The sequence below is a fragment of the Colias croceus genome, chromosome 16 (assembly GCF_905220415.1).
Source record: "Colias croceus chromosome 16, ilColCroc2.1".
Taxonomy (NCBI): Eukaryota; Metazoa; Arthropoda; class Insecta; order Lepidoptera; family Pieridae; genus Colias; species Colias croceus.
The window spans coordinates 5,530,544-5,552,558 of record NC_059552.1 but is presented as its reverse complement, the minus strand read 5'-3'; the positions used below and the strand labels follow the sequence as shown (position 1 = coordinate 5,552,558).

At 31.8% G+C, this 22,015-nt stretch overlaps 1 protein-coding gene across 2 annotated transcripts; it reads right to left on the bottom strand.

The window, feature by feature from the left end:
• Positions 1 to 433: 433 nt before the first annotated feature.
• Positions 434 to 2,476, bottom strand: LOC123698329 (putative nuclease HARBI1). Of its 2 annotated transcripts, XM_045644913.1 has the most exons (6): positions 2,420 to 2,476; positions 2,018 to 2,295; positions 1,591 to 1,874; positions 1,326 to 1,495; positions 885 to 1,107; positions 434 to 712 (listed from the first exon to the last, which is right to left on the bottom strand). In XM_045644913.1, exons 2-6 carry the CDS (start codon positions 2,251 to 2,253, stop codon positions 516 to 518), a joined length of 1,110 nt encoding a protein of 369 aa, XP_045500869.1. In that variant the 5' UTR covers positions 2,254 to 2,295; positions 2,420 to 2,476; the 3' UTR covers positions 434 to 515. The 2 variants fall into 2 exon arrangements, with proteins under 2 accessions (XP_045500869.1, XP_045500868.1); XM_045644912.1 differs by lacking the exon at positions 2,420 to 2,476 and having other exon boundaries at positions 2,018 to 2,396.
• Positions 2,477 to 22,015: the final 19,539 nt, after the last annotated feature.

Here is a 22,015-nt window from a genome sequence, read left to right as displayed (position 1 = left end):
CCAATAGCACGCGACAAAAACAAGCACCATAGATTAAATACGAAAGATAGTGGAAAACCAATGGAAAACTGACTTATGTGTCATATTCATAGATCATATCGAATTCGTTACACTTAGGAAAGCCATTCACAGTTGGACTTATAATTTATTTGCGTCTTTCTATAAAGTGTGAAGTCTGAAAGTGTTTTTGTTAGGCGAAAATATTTTTTTTACGTTAAATAAAAACGATTGGTTACATAATGGTCTACATCTGTGTATTTCAATAATAAATCAGTTATAGATAAAATTTGAAATACTTGTGCGATCATTTAGTGCAATTTAAATAATATGTGTGTTTACCATGACATGTAATAATTCTCTGGAAAGTGTTTCCATGAAAAAAAGTTCTCTGATATGTTAATGAACAAAAAAAATAAAATGGAGCTGGAATATCTCAAAGAAAAATATGCATTAGAATTAAATAAAAAACAATGAATTTATTTATTTTTTATTTTGTTTTGTATTTATCCATCTAATTATAATCTTGCAAAATATTCATTAATTAATAATGTTCGTTCAATGTTGCCGGCTATACTTCTGGACAAAGTTCTGGAGTTTGTTGGTATTGCTATTGGTATATCAGGTATATGTGGTATATCTTCATCTGTAGGTGGTTCTGAATCCTTTTGTAAAATTGCAATATTATGTAGAACTGCAGTAGCAACAATGATACCTGTAAAATGATAAGTGAGATATTTTATAAATAAAGGTCAAAAAATGTATAGCAAGGTAACATAGATGCAGCAGACTGCAATTACAAATGTATAGAACTCGGCTAAGCAAACCAAGCTGATTTGATTTTAGCTCTTGGTCTGCAACCCGCTAAGGTATGGAAATAGTTTTACCTGGCACTCTTCGTAATTTAACATTTATTCCTTTTGAAAGAATAGGGAATCTTCTCTTCCAAATACCAAACGTTCTCTCTATTACATTTCGAGTTCTTATTTGAGACTCCTGGTATAATTTTTCACCTCTTGTACTAGGTGTATTTTCAGGCAGTGGTGTCATCATGTATCTGGTCTGAGAATAACCACTATCCCCAACCAATAATTTTTCATTGTAAACTCCCTGAAAAGTAGTAAGTAACAGCATTTAAAATTGCGTGTGAAATTCAGTTTGTAGTACTTTCCTTAGATGAATAATAAAAATTTACTTCAATAGTATTTAATATTTATTAATGTTAATTTCTGACATACATTAGGTAAGTAATGTTATAATAAGAGAGTGGTGCCAGATAGTGCAGATATATTTCACTTAATTTTTTAATATTGGATGAAAATACCTACTTGAACAAAGTTTCTCTTTTGTGCACAGTTGTCCCAAATGTTAGCATCGTGTACTGAACCATGCCAACGAGCCACTACATCTAGGAAAAGTAAATTAGCCGAGCATATGCACTGGGTATTAATGGAAAAATAGCCCTTTCGATTCCTATAAATTTCAGCATAATCACCACCTGTTGATAAGAGAACATGTTACATATTATATAATCTGGATATTTAATATTTATAGACATGCAAACAAAAACAGAACAAAGATATTTCAACATACCCGGAGATAAAATTTTTATATGTGTACAATCTATAGCACCAATACAACGGGGAAATTTTGCTATATCATAAAACTTTGCCACAACATTGTTTTGTTCATCAACAGTAACAGGCATTTTAATAAACTCTGAATATAAAGAAGCAATTGCATGTGTTACTCGATGCAATATTCTACAGGCAGTGGACTCATGAGCTCCAATAACATCTCCACAAGCTGTTAATTGACTACCAGTAGCATAATATCTCAGGGTGCATAGAAGCTGGTTCATTGGGGATACAGCATTTCTGAAAAAATAAAATGAAGTTTGGGTTCGAGTGTCGTTTGGTATTTTTAGGTATTAATAGTATTTTTACCCATACATTTTATTTAGGTTAGTTGAAGGCGGATGGATTCTAGTCTAGTAGGTACATGTTTATTCACAGCTTACCTGTTGAAAGTATTTGGAAAATTATGAATAATTTTATCAAGCAGGAATGTTGCACTGCGTTTACTTAACCGGAATCTTTTCAAGAATTCGTCATCTCGTAACGTGCTATATAAATCACTTCCATTATAGACTCTTCGAGAGAAAAACGGGGTTTCTAAATATTGCACGATTAGCTCGTCATCGTCTGATAACAAATCATTATCATTGTACGCCACTGTTAAAGCTAATAAATCCATTTTCACGTAATAAAAGAAAGAACAAATCTACAATAACGTTATCTGTCAATAAAATCGAGATTTAACAACTATAAACCGACCTACACGCCGGTTTAACTTTGACGCCAATTTAAATCGAGATTTTAAGCTAAATCATAATGAGCAAGACGTTAAATCAGATGTAGACCTAAATCGAGTTTTTGTTTCAGTAAATCTCGATTTAAAGTATTGCTGCAAGTGGCCCTAAGATTCCGTAGATAAATATTACACTGCATTAGGTTTAAGCATATAAAAATAAAACACGATTTACTTCAATCTGAGACGTGGGAAGTATAGCTCCCAGCGTTTTAATAAGGGTTAACAAAAGTCTACAGGTGTTCTCAAACTGTGCACCACGGCGCGGGCCCTTGGTGCGCCGTAGAAAGTTAGAGGGGCGCCGTGGGTCGATGTGCTTATATTCGCGAGTACCTACTTCTTTTGAGCGCTCGAATCGGTAGAAAAATAGCGTCGTAAAATGACATACAAGATTTTAAAGTTACACCTTGGCTACATCTTGGCTACAACCCGTAGTATTTGTATTCTCTTTGGAACGATAGATGCCTAAAGGATGCCTACTTACGTCGTGCGCATGGCCTTTATCGTGTTTTATTTTTGTTTTTCTTAAACCTTACTTTTTGATTCCCCTTTAAATTATTTTACATTAAAGAAATTGAGATAATATTTTTAAATTCTTGTATTGTACTTGTATTTACCTATATCGACTGTTTCCTTTTCAAATAGCTAGGTTGGGTGGGTAGGGCACCGCGATAAAAAACTTAACATGAAATAACACCGCGAGCTGAAAAAGGTATGGGAACCCCTGCTCTAAGACAAATGTAGTCATCAATAACGTCCTAAGAAGTTACTACGAAAGGTCGAAAGGGATATAAATTGAGATTTGTTTAAAAATGTGTGCTTCTCATTTCAAGTATATTTTTTAATTTTTATTTATGTAAAAAAACATACATATTTAATTCAAAATGTTCCATTATCGAAATTGTAGTTATATCCTATTTTTCAGTAGGTGCCTACGGTTTCCGATACTAAACGCGTACATTGACCGCTTTAACGGTGTACTATATGGCTAGCAAACTTCCGCAGGATTACCCAATTTTGACACATCTGGTTAATATTTTAAATAAATAGACCATTGCGGTCATTTGTTTAAAATTAATATCGGTAATAATAAACTATATTTATATCAGTAGGCAGTTACCTATACCTACTTTAACAGTTTATAAGTATTATTTATAAATTATATCTATTGCAGAAGTAAATTATAATATGAAAATATAATAGGCAAGTAGGTAGGTATATAATATTTAATTAATATGAGCAAATACGTATAATATCTATTTATTTGTTGCATCACATGAATTCTTGTAGTTTACTAGCTTACCGCCCGCGGCTTCGCCCGCATTGTCTAAAACCTAATAAACTAGTAAGTACTGTACTAAACTAAAAGTAGGCTAAAACCTTCCTCTTGAATCACTCTATCTATTAAAAAAACCGCATCAAAATCCGTTGCGTTATAGTTTTAAAGATTTAAGCATACAAAGAGACATAGGGATAGAGAAAGCGACTTTGTTTTATATTATAGATACTATACATATAATCTATACATATAATAAATCTGTAGAAGGGTCAATTCTGTACATTGAAAATATTGAAAAAATAAATAGCAGGGGGTGTTACTGGATCGATACTAAACCCAAATATGTGATTAAAAACATTTTTGTCTGTCTGTCTGTCTGTCTGTTTGTCTGTCTGTCTGTATGTGACGACATCACGCGAAAACTAACGGTTCGATTTCGATGAAACTTGGTATAATTATACCTTATTATCCTGGGCGTAAAACAGGATACTTTTTATCCTGGAAAAATACGCAGAAAAAAAATTATCTTAATTTTTGAGTTTTATCCATAGACGTTGTTCTGTAGAACCGCGAACACACGTTGCATATATTATTATAGGCCTAGCCGTATTTGGGTTTATGATATTTATAAGATGTCATTGTCAGAGTTAGGTACTCAAAATTGATAATTAAACCATCCACGCGAAGACCAACATCCGCGCGGACGGAGTCGCGGGCGGAAGCTAGTATAATAATATGTAGTGATAACTAGGCGTTTTTCATTACCTCTACTTTTTTACCGAAATGAAAATTCTGCTATACTTAAATTATTCTTACCTACATTTTTTAAAAATCATTTTAGTATAAGTACCTACAATGTTCTCTAGACTCTATCAAAATAAGTTTGATTTACGCTGAAGAGATTATTAATTATTAATATTATAAAAACTGAAAGTAATAAAAGATAAATGCATCAAATTATTTACGCTGTATCACACCAATATACTTCTGGATTAGCAACAAGTTTTTGGCACAGAGCCAGTTATGAATAGTATGATAAATACACCTAGTCTGAGCGTTTAACAAAATAGCGGAATATCCGTAATCTATTACTTAGTGATCACAATGAAAATCAGAATAAAGAAAAAACACATAATAACGAATACATAATATTTAGAATGTGGGAGTCGAGCACGCTTCGTTGCTGCATCATGAATTGGGCTAGCTTGCACCGGGAAAGGTATACCACACCAAAAAGTAGCATGCAAAGCTACTGTGTTTCGTTCCGTGAGTGGGGGAGCGGGAGGCCCGTATCTTGATCCTTACCTATGCGAGTAAGTCAACCCCGGATGGGTTGGAAATAGTAGCAGGAATATACGTTACGTATATCGAACTTTTAAATAAATTGATATGAAAAATGGGTAGGTATCTAGAGGTGTCTATAAACGCATAAGCAGTTGTTGTCTTTCCTCATAATGATGCCTTCTAAGTATCTATAGACACATTAATCATATTAAAAAAGTGATATTGGACATAAAAAAGACAAACACAACAACACACATTTATAATTATTTCAAATACTTTACTAGTTATTATAGTTTTATATTTTTTATTAATCGGATGATCATATTCAAATCTGTTCTGGGAAGTGTTACAAAAATATATTTCCGTCCAGGAAGGTAAATTTCTGTGCAAAAACACTATTCTCATTTACAACAACTTCGGCGTTTGGTTTTTTGCTCGGTGAATTTTAATTAGGATTTTCCTTAATTTATTTTTGTGTGCATCTTTGGATATGTGCCTTCGCTGTTTATCTTGTGTTGTGTTTTAACGTTCAATTATACATAAAGATACAACTAAATTGTATCGTACTTATTTTACTTTAAAATTTTGAGAAATACTTTTTATAGTAAGTACATATCTCCGAAACTTACGCGGTAGGTAGGTACCCACCTAATTTAAACACTGCTCTGACAAAACTGATCTTATACTCTTCATTGTTTGTTAAATGTGCTATTAGATAATATTTAGGATTCTATTTGTGCTGTGCTTATTTTACTTTGTTATCTTTTTTAATGTCATTAAAAAGATATTATGAAAGTGGAAATGAAACGAAATTTGCGTCACAAATTAAAAAAAAAACGGTTTCCTTTAAACTTTAACTTCACGTATTTGAAAGTTTGCGCGAGGACAGAACACCTTTTATTTTCTGAACAAAAATATCTGTTGGGTCAGCTAGTAAGGTAGTAAGTAGCTAGTAGGCTTAGAATACAATATATTCTAAGGTAGTAGGTAATTGAGAGAGGTATAAAAAAAGCTACACTACGCTACACACCGTTGAAACATCTCTTTTTCCTGCAGTCATACTCGGGCGAAGCCACGGGCGGAAAGTTAGTTTATTCAAAATGAGTACCTATTGCTTCTGAAATCAGTTGATAAATGAGCTTTCAGCTGTCATCAGTCCGTACCCAATTAAAGGACAACAAGGCACTGACCACAAATTGTAGTGTATATCAGATTTCGTTGCATTTGACTGAAAGAGTCAACTAATTGATGCAAATACGTTGTCTGATTGGGAACGATGCCCTTTTGCCAGATGTTTTACTTGATTCAATTGGCAGCCTATTTTTTTTTTTTTGGAAGGCGAAATTATAAATATATTTGTTATAGGATATTTGCCAATCGGAAACGGTTAAATCGATTAAAAAAGTTGCATTAGGTATTTGCAATTTTTGTTGTAAAAATATAGTATCCATATACCTACCTACTGAAGAAGCCTACCTAATGAAGAATGTAGAATACCTGATTAAAAATAAAAGCTAAAGAACTATAGGAGATTCTGACAGGCGACTATATTTTACTAGTGTGTCTAGTATAGGTAGCTACTCAAACAATAAAGAAGGGATTAGAAAATAGAAGTATCTGCAGTCTGCTCTGCAGCTATTAAGCAATAACACAAAAAACACTTCACTGTTGGATTATGACAACCTGCTGCGTTCGATATTCATATAAATAATGATACTCAAAACTATAAAGATTAAAGATCGCAAGTGCAATACGGCGAACTTTGCGCTGAGCCTTTCCTAGAGAAGTTGCAACTATGTACTTAGGTATTCTATTTTTTTTCACTGATTTTTTGACACAGATATAACAAGGATACTTTGCATTCACCCATAATAATGTGATAAAGGAGATCTTGTTTTATGTAAATTGTCAATCCGTTACATTTTTAATTGGTTATCAGTTATCACTTATTCACCGGACCATATAATTTAGACAGTACGTAGACTACCCATTATGTAATTCAATTATGTAGATAGTAAGTTATAGGAACGTATTTCGTCTAGGCACGAGACAATTGTTGACAATTGGTGCGGATCGGCGCCAGTCGTGATGTCACCGACTGACGGCCGCTGTTCTGATTTAAACTTTAAAGCGCTCGAATGAACAAGCCATGCCTTTAATTTCCCCTATAGAAGATGAGATCTTGTGATAATTAAGCGTATTAAGATGTATGACAGTATTTTAACAGTAGGTATATATTGTAATTAGTAAAATAGATAACTTAAACCTAAACATTTATTTATTCAATAATTAGACTTCTTCTAGAAGCAGTTTGAATCGTCATTACATATTTTTTTTTACATTTACCACCGATTCGGAAAGCAGTATCTATGGAGAAGAACCGGCAAGAAACAACTCCATAGTTGCTCTTTTGTGCTCCTTGAACACAATTACGCCTGATGGCAAAATATAGCCTAAGAGCTGCTCTTAAAGGAAGGAACCTTCACTCTACGCCGGAAGACCCTCATTTTGTCCTCATCATCATACTGCATAGCTTCAAATAGTATCAAAATTCTTAAAATCTATGAGATGTGAATTTATGACTGAATTATAAATCATCATATTTTTTAGATACTTTATCATCCTATTCCAATTTCAACTTGCTCAACTTGCTTAAAGGTATGCCACAGATTTGATTACCTAAGATGATAAAAAGAAAACTCATAAACACATCCAAATAAAAATAAAGAATTAAATGAAAATGTTTATATGATTCCTAAAAATTTCAGTTTTTCCAGAATATTAGATATATACAGTTTACTTACAAAGGTACATGGTAATTGCCAATAAGTGGATAGAATCCGTGCGGACAATTTTGCAGGTACACGGCACAAACGGTAAATACCAAAATAGGTACGACGAAATACCGGAGGCAATGGTGTGCAGGTCGTGATGTTCCAGGTAACATTCTAATGTTGTATACAGGTCCTATACTTAATGCTATGTAGAGGTCTGCAAACACAACGACCACGATTCCCGAAACATCGTGTGTTCTTCCAACTCGTACAGAATAAAAGGCAAAAAGGACATCAGAATGTGACGTCGTTTTATTCTTTTGTATTGCTTCGTTGCCCATGTGCATTTGGTGTATATTATAACGTATCGGACGGCTGATCAAATATACCTTCTTGGAAACGAACCGAGGCCTGAATACCGAGTCAAGTTATTTTTGTTAATTAATAAATATATGACAAATGGATATGTAAGAACATTTGAAATATTTATTGGGAAGTCTAAGATATCATTTGTTTGCGATAGCTCGCTGTGAAAACGATTAGTTAACGCGCATGTAACTATTGGCGCCAGATCTCATCGGGATTCATAGCTCGTAGTATGATAATATTAGTAGTATAGAATTGTATAGAAGGTATACTTGTAATGGGACAAGAATTGATATTCACACATTAGTCATATACATAAATATACATCTACATTAATACTACGGGTATAAATGTTAGGCAAACAGCAAATAGGTACATTTTTTTTAATTTGTTATCTGGACCAAGGTAGGTACACATTTCTAACTAAAGGAAAAACTGATGAATCTCGAATGTTATTTACAGAAATATACAATAATGTATGCAGGTATAAAAAAATGTTTACTGAATATTCTATGCATATTTTAATTTTAAACTAATTACAATTAGTTACTTTGTTTCAATTAAAGAGACTATTGCAGTCAACTATCAATGTAGACTTAGTTGACGTGTGATAAGCGGAACTCAATAGTGGTTTTTATTCATAACTCATACAATGTAACAAATTACTGACGATACTGAAGAGAGATTTATAAAGCTGTTTAATTTATCGCTTGAGTTGATTTTACTCAGATGTGCTATTTGGATGTCTTTCTTTCAAAAATAATATTCTAATCTATAAGTTGCTACCTATTCAGCATTCTCAGTCCATTAAGCTACAAATGAAAAACATGATGTATATATCAGCTTAATAATACGCCCCTGATAATAACATTGCAAAAAAGGAAAATTCTGTAGGAAAATTCTGTTCTACTTCACCCCACTGTGTTCCATCCAGCCGCGTTTTCTACCTAGGTACCTACTTTAACTAAATAGCATTTTCTTTCATTCTTTTAACTACGATAATACAGTTACTAAGTTAAATTAATACTTCAAGCAGCGATTATTTATTATATCATGTCTAACGTTATTTAAAAGCTATCTTTCAAAATATGTAATAAAATTGTTTGAGTTAATTAAGGGCAATTGTAAGGCATGTGTTTTATGTTTGCAAACAATTTAGTTCATGGCTCTATGAATTTCAATAGCAATGATTGCACAGATAAAAAAAGATGTAAGTATATATGCACTTACAAACTACATTGTAGACATACCTTTTCTCTTCAGCATAAGTGTAAAGTGGATAAACTACTCATAATTTAAGCCTATTAAAATCATTTAAATACTGGAGTACCTAGCAGATCAAAGTTTAATGAGATTACGATTCATTATAACTTTAATATATCTATGAATAGAAGAAATATCCTAGTAAGATATATCTAGATCAAAAATGCGATTGTTTTAATGAGATACACGGAGTACAATTCACATCACTTTTTGTATGATTTTCAAATGGCAAGGTTAGAATATGATTAATAAAACAATAAATAGATTGTGAGATAATTGACTATAGATGATTTCCATGTCTTTTTTTATACATATATATATATACCGACCTTAATTTATGTAAACGTATTTATTATACGAATTATTAACTTACCATAAAAAACGGAACATTTTAATAACTTAATTTTATTTTAAAGTTGTATGGAATTCGCTTCGATTTATGCAAATATGACGTGTATTTTTTATGTCTTATCACTTGTGTTATAAGCGCCACTAGCAAGCTATGTAGGTATGTACTGTACATAGTCAATCACTATTCCTTATAAGGGAGTCCGGCCTCGACTTTCCTTAGAGGATAAAGTAATTAAACCTAACAATTATTATTAAAGTATGACGTGGGAATGATCCAAATTTATCCCTATGACGTAAGTGAGTTTTTTGATAACTTTTTATATAGACCTAACGTGGTCCAAATGGGTAGATTTACGAGGTTGTAATCAATTTCGGATGTTGGTACTAGATGCTAGTGCATTCAGGCATAGTCTGTTGCTATATAAAACTATTAGACTCCGCTTTTGGATGAGCATTACAATTTTCTTGAGCCTTATCAGGATCTCTTATCTTTTCGTCTTATGTAATGCTTTGCATTTATATAATCTGTTAAGTTGATATTAAGTACGTAGGTACATCTTTTTTAAGCTTGTTAAACATATTTGTAACATTTAATAATTAATTACCAATTTATGATGATAAAAGAATATTTTTCCGTAACATTCCAAGTTGAATCGGTAGCTTCATAATCGATAACCCGAAACAAAAGAACAAATGCCAAAAGACGAAATCGTGATAAGCGAACCAACAAGCTACATGCGTACAAGATGTACGGTTAAATAGGAGTAACATGATTTGATTATATTAAAAATATATGGTAAAGAATTACTCAACATCCTATACGTGTATTCAGAATAATATTGAATTATCAGTATCAATGACTTTCCCAAGCTACTCTGGGGATTTCAATTTGTTTTACCTATAATAAATTCCCTTATAGAAAGTTTCCTGTAAAATTGTACCTACAATAAATCCTAAAAATTCTAGAAAGCTCTTATGATTTTATAATCCATTCCATCCTCCATGTAACATTACTATGAAATATGAATCACTATTTGATTAAATTATAAAATTAGGAATATAAAATAAGTATAAAATAATCTAAATTTAAATTAGGTGATTATTTATCTTACTTACGTTACTTTTGAGAGGGTCTAACTGTAATAGATAGTTTCAAAACTAAACATGTTTTCAGTTTTGCGCTTCCGGGCGCGTGAATAAAATCAACACCTATGCATTCCCTCGGCCTTCATGCGGTCGTTCACGCATCTTCCCGGCTAATTATATCTTGTCAATGAGACAAGGCGTTCACTTTCGAAACGCATTTTTATGAACGCATTTTCTAATTTAACGCTTAAATGCACATAACATTTGATTTAAGGAGACAATGTCGATGTTTTTGTGTGATTAATCAATGTTGTTTTTTGTAGTAGGATGTAAATAATTGCAAACAATTTCTCTAATTAGAATAAGAGAATGTTAAAAAAATCAAAATTAATGATCCTGTTTACCAATAATAGCGTGCTATTTTATGAATAATGTTAATATTAATAGAATTATGTATCTCTAAAGATAAGTACTGTTACCTACATAATGTCCCTACGTACTAGTAGAGTTCTGTCACAATTCAGAATTTACAATGTGAAATGTCCATTATAACACATAATGCATTTGATAAGATAAAACAAAGGATCGTTTGTTAGTGAGATTGTTTAATGGGCCATACGGCAAGAAGAAGAATAAAGTTTACGCCCATGCAATTGCAATACGCATCACTTCCCTTTATGAGAAAATTCCATTTTGTAGTTTAAGATTTCTATTTTTATTCGTAGACGGAAATCTAATAAGGTACCTACCTACCTTATATATTAAAAAATACCTACATCACACAGGATTTCTATAGGTCATGATGGTGGTCAAAGCACATTTTCGTCTATTTTTTTTAAGTCTTACACATCCACATAAGAACATGCCAGTCGATTCTAACAAATAAACTAACTAAGAAGTTCGGGAAGTATTGGGTCTGGCTTTGGTTTCCCACTTCCTCTCTCGTCGTAAGAAACACATTACTGTAAACATTTATCACTGTAATGCCGTCATTCCACGAATATGTAGGTTTGCAACTACTAACTAGTAATATCACGGGAGTAGGTAAATGTGATAACACTTTTTTTAATTCAAATAGTTTTAGAAGTTACACATGCGCGTGTATTAACAACGTAGAGTTACAAATCTACAGGTCACAGATTTGACTAGATGTACCAGATATTTGAGACCATGGGATACTATCAGAATTTTAATTATCGAATGGAAATTCAACGTACCATATCCAAAGTAGTTCTAGGTATTGAAACCCTGCGCTACGAAGAGGAACGGCGTGATGAATGACACGACGTGAACGTGGTCGAAATTTAGTCTGGCTATTATTATATAAACTATTCCAATGCAAAAATAATAATAACACCCTTCGAAGCATTACTTCCTTATTTCCTGTAAATTGCGACGTTTGTAACCAAATCGACGCTTCGTATGCCAAAAATATTATCGTGTATAGAATATTAACTTTATTTAAATATGTGTAGGTTCCAAGAGTCAAGACCACACGAAAAATGAACAACCGCTTTTGTTCATATATCGAAAATCATAAGAACCTAAATAAAAGACAAAATGTAAGATGAAAGTAAGCACTCCTTCTCCATAAGATATTATGAAATGATTACATAAACATGTAGCAGACTGCGACGAATTGCAGTAAATTAGCATCGATACAATGCGATGTCGTCTTAACTCTTGCACTAATAATTTGAAATTAATGCACATGTTTTAATATGAAAGCGTTTGTGCAATCTTCGTCGGTGCATTAAGAAACAAATATTTTAGTAGGTATAATGCTAAATGACACACGGTGCGCCAGAAATTTTACTTTAAAATAACCTTCCCACAATAACAAGCTGAGAGTTATACGTAGGTGTTTTTTCTTTTAAATACATCGGTATTGCAAGCGGCATTACAATTACTGGATGTAGGCGATAGGTTGCACATAAATAGATTCAATTGTTCCGTATATCAATCTCTAATTTAATTGGGAATAACAATAGATCTTGTGATTGACGTATTGTTATCGTATATCTTGCCTTAATTAGATGCTGTGTCCACTTTTCCAGTGGGTGTTGGTAAGCATACAGCAGTCACGTTGGCAACGAGCACAGAGGATCTGAGTCACACATTAAATAGTTCCCAAGCGATAAATTTCAATCTACTCGCCTTCTTAATATTCCCGAGAGGCCTTGTATATAAATCATTTTGCGGAAGGACTTCCAGGGGAAGACTGTTACAAGAAGAAATTGTTATGTATTCTATTACAATAAGGTGTACTGTTATTGGAATACCTATACGAGGTTGATTGTTGAAATATATTGCAGATTGCGCTAAATCTACTGTTTATTTTTTTATAGTCTACAATTATTAATATTAAACAAATGGTGTTGAAAGTGAAATCTTGTAACAAAATTAGATTAACAAATATCACAAGGAAACTTAATGACTGCAGTAATAGTGAGTTCTACACAAAACTAGTACTTACCAATACCTATTATACAAGTTGCACAACACTTCGTGCCTTTAACAAGCTTATAAAATAGCTAAATATTACAGAGCGATTCCAGTAATTAAACGTAGTATGTTGCAAATGGGTAACTAAAGCTAGTTACGACTTTTAATTAAAGGTTTCACCTACATCTACTGACAGGATGTATCGGCATATTTAAGGCAATAGAAACGTGTTTGACTCCATCTGTGTATACAGTATAGGAACATAAAGTTATGACTACTTATACACATTTTTATAAATAGCATCTCTCATTAGTCATTTTAAAGGGATGCGGATTTTGTAAATAAAAAATAGTAGAGGTCAAAACTTATAATTTCCAAAAGAAATGGTACTTAATAAGATTTCTCCAAAAATGTTCAACATGGCTAATTGCTAACGGCCTGCATTTACTTACATCAAAGAGCGAATGCTTATTCTAACCCCACTATGTCAAATTGAGTATTTGAATAAAAAAAATTTTTTGTGCTAAATGGAAAGATTATACTTATATTAGTTTTAAAAAACTATTTTTTTTTAATTTTTTTTTTTGCAATATTTCAAAAGTTATTTCAAAATAAAAATTAGTCTTTGAATCCAGTACCGAAAACACACCGACAACTCCCGAAGCATCACCCGGACGCGTGTGACGTCATAATGTCAGTTTTCACATATTGCAGTTGATAGAAAAACGTATACAGCTAAAACATTTTGACGTCACATCTATGGTGACCAGTCATGGCGCGTTTATAGTCACGTGATTTTAATTAAAATTTCATCAATTTTTAATTGCTTATAATTAATTGAAAAAAAAATTTTTTTTTGAGTTTTTTTTTTCATTAAATATCAATATTATTAATAGTAAGGTAAATACATAAAAAAAAATCAATAATTTTTTTTTATTCAAATACTCAATTATTTTAGTGTACACAGGCGTAGAGCATTCTTTCGTTGTTCTTACGTCACGAAGAATGCTCATGCTCTAGCTCTAGGTCTATCTAGGTCTAGGTTCGTTTAATGTAAATGCACTGTAAAGAGTTTAGAAAAGAAAAACATATGAAAATCAATACATGTTTATTATGTAAGCAAAGCTAGAAAGATAAAATGTAGTTTGGCAGAAGAAGAAAAGGGCTACGGAAAACACATAAACTTAATGAATTATCTGACCGGTTATTTTTCACTTTTCTAGAAAAATCGTAACAGAAAACTCATCTTACCCGCAAATATGCACTAAAGGTCAAGTTCGAGGAACTCTGTATGAAATACGTTGTAGTTTACGGCACTGAAACCAAAACAAGACACACTGTTTAACGTTTCTCAGAATTTTCATGTGCACGTCCAACATGTGTTAAATGTAAATATTATCCATTTCAATGTGCAATCACGCATTTATAAACTAATTAAAGATGTGCTGAAGAAATCTCTGCCCAATTATTTTTTATTAACAGCTTAACCTGTATAAATAGCCCCTACGTCCTAAGTAGTAACACATACAAACAAATAACAATATCATGTCATTTTCCACTAATTAAATCACACTATTTTTTATTTTAATTCTCAAAGCTTTGAAATATGTATCTATAAATTAAAGTAAGAATATATAGGTCAAAATATGAGGTTTGTAGTTTTAACTAGGTACGTAAATGAATAACCACAGCACGTGCGTGAGCTGCGTGCTTCTTTCGTAAACATGAAACTTTTAATAAAGTTTACCAAAACGCATTTTACAACTCGTAAATTAATATTGGGTTGTTCCATATACTATTATCGGAATGTCGACCGTGATCATCATGCAGTGACTAATTAAAAAAAGTTTAACTACTAATAAATCTTTCACATCTAGCTTATATCTAGGATGTTCTCTACGTACACGTACGTACTACGTATGATTCAAATTTAACATTGCTAAAGAGAGAGACTTTATGAAAATATAAATATTAGTCTTGTTATTGTTGTGATATGTTTTTAATAATTGACACAAATGTTCGATTGCGCTAATCATTTTGATGAATATGCCTTCTCATGATACGCAAGTGTCTAGGCTTATTGTCGACATGCCCATTTTAATTTGTTAATACATCGTGTCCTAGTTGATTAATCATTTGAATTTGAAAGGGATATTAAGTGCCTCGAATAGATATCGTTCACTTGTTTATAATAGCGATAATTATGATGCCTTTTGTACATAGTAAGTATATCAACTTCAGATTCAGTCTAAATTAAATATATCTATATTTAACTGATTGGACTGAATCTTTATTAGAAAACAATCGTGTTATCTGATCAATACATCATTCACTGAATATCCGTGAATTTTCTCTCGAGTTTTTTTAAGCGCATCTAAATATTTCTAAAGTTGATGCAAATAGTTATCATACTGGTTTTCATCACAAGGAAAACTTTAAAGTCGTTTGAAGCTCTGAACAGTTAATAGTTTGTCTTATTCGTTTTACATTTTAATTTACGGATTCTTACATATACTCGGACCCTATATAGACAAGACATTAACAATTCTGAAAGCGCTATTAAAATATTATTATCACCATTATGGAATTATATTAATGCTAATTTATATTATTATTTTAAGGCCATAAACGATGTAAACGCATGATATCACAGCTCGCGAAGCAATTGTAGCAATTATCAAGATTAACCTAATTGGCACTTTATAATATTGCACGCCGTGAAAGGATGTGCTGTTAATTCGTTTTAATTGAGATGAACGCTCAAAAATAACTTTAATATTATTCGTTATTTATATGTAGATATATTGACACTATTTGCCTTTGTCTTTCCCATTAGGTAATAGTAAAAATTATTAATCAAAGTCCATCGGCTACCGTCTCACTCAGGCTCATCCTGGGAAAAAAAAATGTATTCATTATGATTATAATAACCATACATGATAAATTAAAAGATATTAAAACAAAAATAAATATTGAATACAAGTTGTAAATGTGCCGGCTAGGAAGCTGTTCCCAAATAATGGCATGATTGGTGTATCCAGGCGAATTTTTATTATAGGTCGATGAAATCACTGGGTGAATGGCCGTGGCGAAATAGGTCGATGGGACTACGCTGACATTGATTTGATTCATTTTGGAATACAAATGTTTGCTCGTGAGAATTGTTGTGACGTTGTTGACTCTTCAAGGCAATCGAAATCACGTTGATTTATGGCGTAATTATAATTTGTAAGACGCAGCGCGAACTAGTTTGCGATAATGATCATAAGAAGTAACTAGGTATAAGTATGTAATAGAAACGTATGTACATTGTACAAAGACAGTTATTGTAATAAATTTATGAAGATTAGACATATTTTTCTGTATTTAACTTAAACAGGTTTTATAAAATTAATCTGATGATTGATCATTTGCCAAGTGCATAAAATATAATATAAAAAGAGCGGAAAATCTTCCATTTATGTAGAGACTAGATTAAAATTTCTAAATTTGAGACGCCAATAACTCATTTCTTCACCTACTGTTTCTGTTTTCTAAGAATTATAACTATCCTTAATTTTAAATTAAGAATAATACATTATATATTTTTACAATCATATTTTATTACCATTTCCGTCTCTTATGCACAACTCCCGAGAATATTTTTATTGATATTCGGCCAACTGTGATTTCGGGGCCAATAGGTAAACGAAACGAAGGCAATAAAAATATTTTATTTAAAAAGTCAGTATATATTATGCGATATTAATATCGCGATTGTGAATGGGATTCCATTTGGATATTTTGTATATAGATATTAAAGATATTAAGTAATAGTAGAGCATATTTTAAATACTATAATATTACTTTATACCTACTAGTTTGTAAGAAAGTACCTGATGAAATAGAAAAGTAAACAACATTTTAGTATGAGATTTTCACTGATACTCCAGACATTTTTTATGAATCCACAAACCATTCATTGCCAATTATTAGATGCAAGCTAGGGCAAGTCAGACTCGATGCGAGACATTTATTAGCAACATTGGTAGGCGCCCGTCAGTCCCATTTTCTATTCGATCTTGTGAATTGTTTATAATAAATTATTTGTAGACATAAAAATACAATCGAAAAAAATATATATTTCATCAGTTTACTTTAGTAAAGTTTTGTTTCATAATATTTTATGTTTGGATTTTATTAGAATTACAATGTATGGAAAATAGCAAAAGCTAAGCGTAAATTTTGTAATCGTACAATTAAAATTCAAAGACGAATTTTATTGCAAAAGTATCGAGAATTAGGCTTATTATACTTGCTAATAAAAAAATTATGGAATCTTTTATACACAATTTCGTAAGAGAGCTACTGTGTTTAGTCCATTTAAAAAAGCTTCTTTGAAAAAGCTACTCTCCAAATCAACGATATAATTTTTTTTGACCTGTTAAAGTATTGATTGTATCTTATGATTTTAATGTTAAATATGATTAGTTTTCTTCTAAAAATAAGCTTATATCACTTCAAAATTCCGAATATAAGTAAAATCGATTTTCATGTTTATCAAAATAGATTGCACCAAACATTATTCTCTTTAATTTTACACAAAATTATTCGGAACGTATTTGTAAATGACCTAGTATTGTTAGCTAATTATATTATCGGGTTTGTAAAGCGACGTCGTTGTCGGTTTATAAAAGTGGCGCCCGCCGCAGTTCAGCTGTAAATCATACTTTTGGCTCCGAGCCGGCCACTGAATATTTGCCGTACACCATAACCCATAACAACTACATAAACTGAAGAGGCATAGTAATCTTCAATCCTTTTTTCGTCTTCTTTTAAAATTGTTTATGGTCGATGTTAATAGGAGAGCTAGTAGTTAAAGCTCACATCGTTTTTTTTTCAGATGTTTCAAAATAAAAGCCTTATAGGAAGTCCATGTTTCTTTTTATCGATAATATAGTTATAAATTGAATTCAACACTTTTTAAATATAAGTAGGATTATCACAGTATTACATTATTTCCTACTAGCTTTCCACCCGCGGCATCGCCCGCGCAGTCAAAGAAAAACCCGCATAGTTCCCGTTCCAGTGGGATTTCCGGGATAAAATCTATCCTATGTCCTTTCTCGGATATCAAGATATCTCTATACCAAATTTCATACAAATTGGTTTAGTAGTTAAGGCGTGGTTGAGTAACAGACAGACAGACAGAGTTACTTTCGCATTTATAATATTAGTATGGATGTAATACTGTGTCATTATATTAAACTAGCTTTCCGCCCGCGGCTTCGCCCACGTTTTCTAAGAAAAACCATAGTTCTCGTTCCCGTGGGATTTCCGGGATAAAAACTATCCTATGTGTTAATCCAAGTTACCCTCTATATATTGTGTGCTAAATTTCATTGTACTACCGATTGGTTAGTATTTGCGTGAAAGAGTAACAAAAACACATACACATCCAGTGTCACAAACTTTCGCATTTATAATATTAGTATGATTGGAGTTTCGTAAAAAGCATTACTATTAGGTATGCTTAGATTACAAAATAAAAGGCTATCATGTAATTGTAAAAAAGACACTCATCAAATGAAATTTATATTATGAGAAAATAAGTTATTTCACAGTTATATTAAAATTACAACGATTTCACAAATAAAACACTCAACAACTAATGGCCTGACGAAGAAATGTGTTTGTTTTAGATTCTCACAGTAGCGCCGACCTATTATTAACTTCCAACACCAATAGATCACTTAATATGTCCAACTCAACAATTTTTATTAAAGTTTCATAGACTGTCGTACATTGTTCTAATTTTTATGAATTATCTACGAATTTAATTTAACAGCCTAATAGAAAGTGCGTTTATTTTTATTTTCGCAAATATAAATAAATTGTCTACGATTAATACAGATGCTTTCAAGTTTTGTGGTCTAAATTTATGTAGAGCTAATTTATCAGGGCAATAAGGAAAGAATTCGTCATATGCATTATTAGTTTTATTAGGATCGAACGATGAATATACCAGTAAATATACTTATTGAGTTCTCTTCCCTCCAATACACTACCGTATTCATGTGTACTTGGATAATTTATGGAACTTCTTATTAAAATTAACGAAATGAAACTAAGTAGTTCTGATTTGTTTTCGTTCTGCTTCGTGGTTTGATTTTATAGTAATGAATGCGTATCTACTAAATTTGCAAAAACTTGTCCGATATCAAAATTAATAGTTTAAAATTAATTTAATTTAAAGTTACCAGTTTTTATTGCCCGTACTTTTCATGATTTCAAATGTGAAAAAAAATTATCGTCATGTTTTGGTATTATTGACGACGTAAGTCCGATTAGTGCAGTATAAATTGGATTCAATCAAAAGTTTTATCAATTCGATAGAAGTAGACACATTAAAAATGTAAGCATGTATGGTCAGATGGAAAGATATTTCTGGACGTGATGGCGTACCACTGGCTATCTTGTGGTTTGTTTGATGTTATATCAGGGTCGGCTATTACGGTCGATGGGATGTTATGATGGAACATCCGAATTATAAGGTTTTCATGATGTGCTGTTTATTTGTTATCTTTAATTTAATTACAGAACATTAAGAATAGTATACAAGTCTAATAGTTAACCTAAAACTCTAATATATGACATACATACCCTTACAATCGTCATAATAATAGATACTACATAGGTATAATAATATGTGCACTAAATAATATGTAGAGAAAATGTAGAGAATAGAGATACTATATAAGAATCCGCTATATTTTACTTCCTCATATTCGATGGTATTAACATAATAAAATTTTCTCGAGGCAATGTTTGGAAGGATAAGTCTGTTTATACACGAAATGTTGAAATGCACAATGACAAGCGGATGTGATCCGATCGGTTTTGAGATCTGATTGTATCTGACGACTTGCTGACAGATTTAATGGACCACACACAGATTTAAATTTAATAACCCGTAAAGGATATTTCTATGGAAATTCTTAAAAGTTTCTCCCCTATTTCGGTTTCATAAATATTCACTAGTCATGTCAATTTGGTAAAACTGGGTTAACTGTAGAATATTGTTATTAGCCTGCTTAAACTAGAATACTTATAGGAAAGCGAATAAGAAACAGTTTCAGGATTATACCGCAATATTTTAAATAACCCATGAAATTAATATTTTTTCGTCAGCAATGACTGGATGATGATAAGACTTTTAAAGCCTTCTTAAGGCTCATATAGTAGATGTAGGTAACTATTTTGTTCAGTATGTTAAATTCATTACCTAATTTTAATTAGATGTTATCTCGTATTCTAAATAGTGCAAGCGCACAAGGTCTGCCTAGATAATTATATATCACGTATGTAGGTAGAAAGCGAATACGTAGAAACATGGTGTTTATAACATACTAATGACTAACGAATACTATATTAAACATTATACATGACTAATTTATATAAGGTACGATAGTAAAGACGATAATATTTGTAGAGACTGTATCATAAGGTATCATCTGAGTATATCTCTGTGACAATAATGTGATTGTTACGTCAGTTTCGTAGTTTTAAGAAATGTTGCCTGACTAGGTTCCTTTGATGATTCTTTTATAGTTTTCACAGGCATTTCTCAATAATATTGCTAATGGCTTAAATAAGGTTTATACGTTGTGATTCTATGGGAAGACCCCTGAATAAAATCCAAAATCCAAACATCATCAATTTAAAACCATTTCTAAAATCGCTTCATATTTTATGGGTAACCACACTGAAGTAGTACATATCGATTTCATTTTGAATTATCGTAACATGCGTCAATTGATCTGTTTTACAAAGAGTATCTAAATAATGTATTATGATATTGAAAGGCAGGGTTAACTAATGTTAAGTTTTCGGGCCCTAATCCTAACAAATGGTGTCGATAAATTACTTGCGATCTGATTGGTGACATCATCGTCTGCTGCCCGACCTTCTAGTTAATAGCATCATACATTTTCATAGTACTACATTTAACGAGGGCGAAGTGTTTCAACAAATCTATTTTGGTAATTGGTTATGGAGTTGCTGAAAATTTTGTTTTACTTTATTGATACTTGCCGTTAATTGTTTAGTATATTAAAGGTTTCAGTTTACTAATGCATTTGCAATTGAAAATATTCTAAGGCTAAAGCTACTTAAAATACTTTTGACTCGATCTTTCTGCAAAATTAGCTAGGGAATATTGTGATTGTGTGAAATTGAAACTCTACAAATTATACTTATTAATTTAGGCAGAAAAACGTGACATGGCACAACAATGGCACATAACTTTTCATGGCTACATGTATATTATTAAACCTTTACTAATCCAGGAAAAAAAATGCCATACATTTATGCTATATGTATAGTGTATACCGTTATCCCATAATATCTATGTAGATTTAATAAAGCATATTTCATTTAAATAAATTATTTTATTATTCAACAAAAAAGTTCAAGTACCTAGGTATATCAGACTAATTAATAAATGTGGGCAGTGGGTGATGAAATAAAAGGCTATCGCACCAAAACTAAAAAAATAAAACCATCTAATCTACAATAATTTAATTAAAACTTCGTCTCGCCTCTACATTTTTTGTGCCTCTAGCGTATTCTATGAATGAAAATTAAACTTGTAGAAAACCTGTTAAATGAATAAAATTCGCGCTACTATAAAGAAGAGGCGCGCCTCGGAAAATTGTACTTGCATACTTTGTATAAAATATAAAAAATAGTAAAATTGTAGAGCGAGAGACGTGTGTCTGAGTCGCCGCGGCCGGTGGGCCAGGGCGCGAAGCGCGAGCGG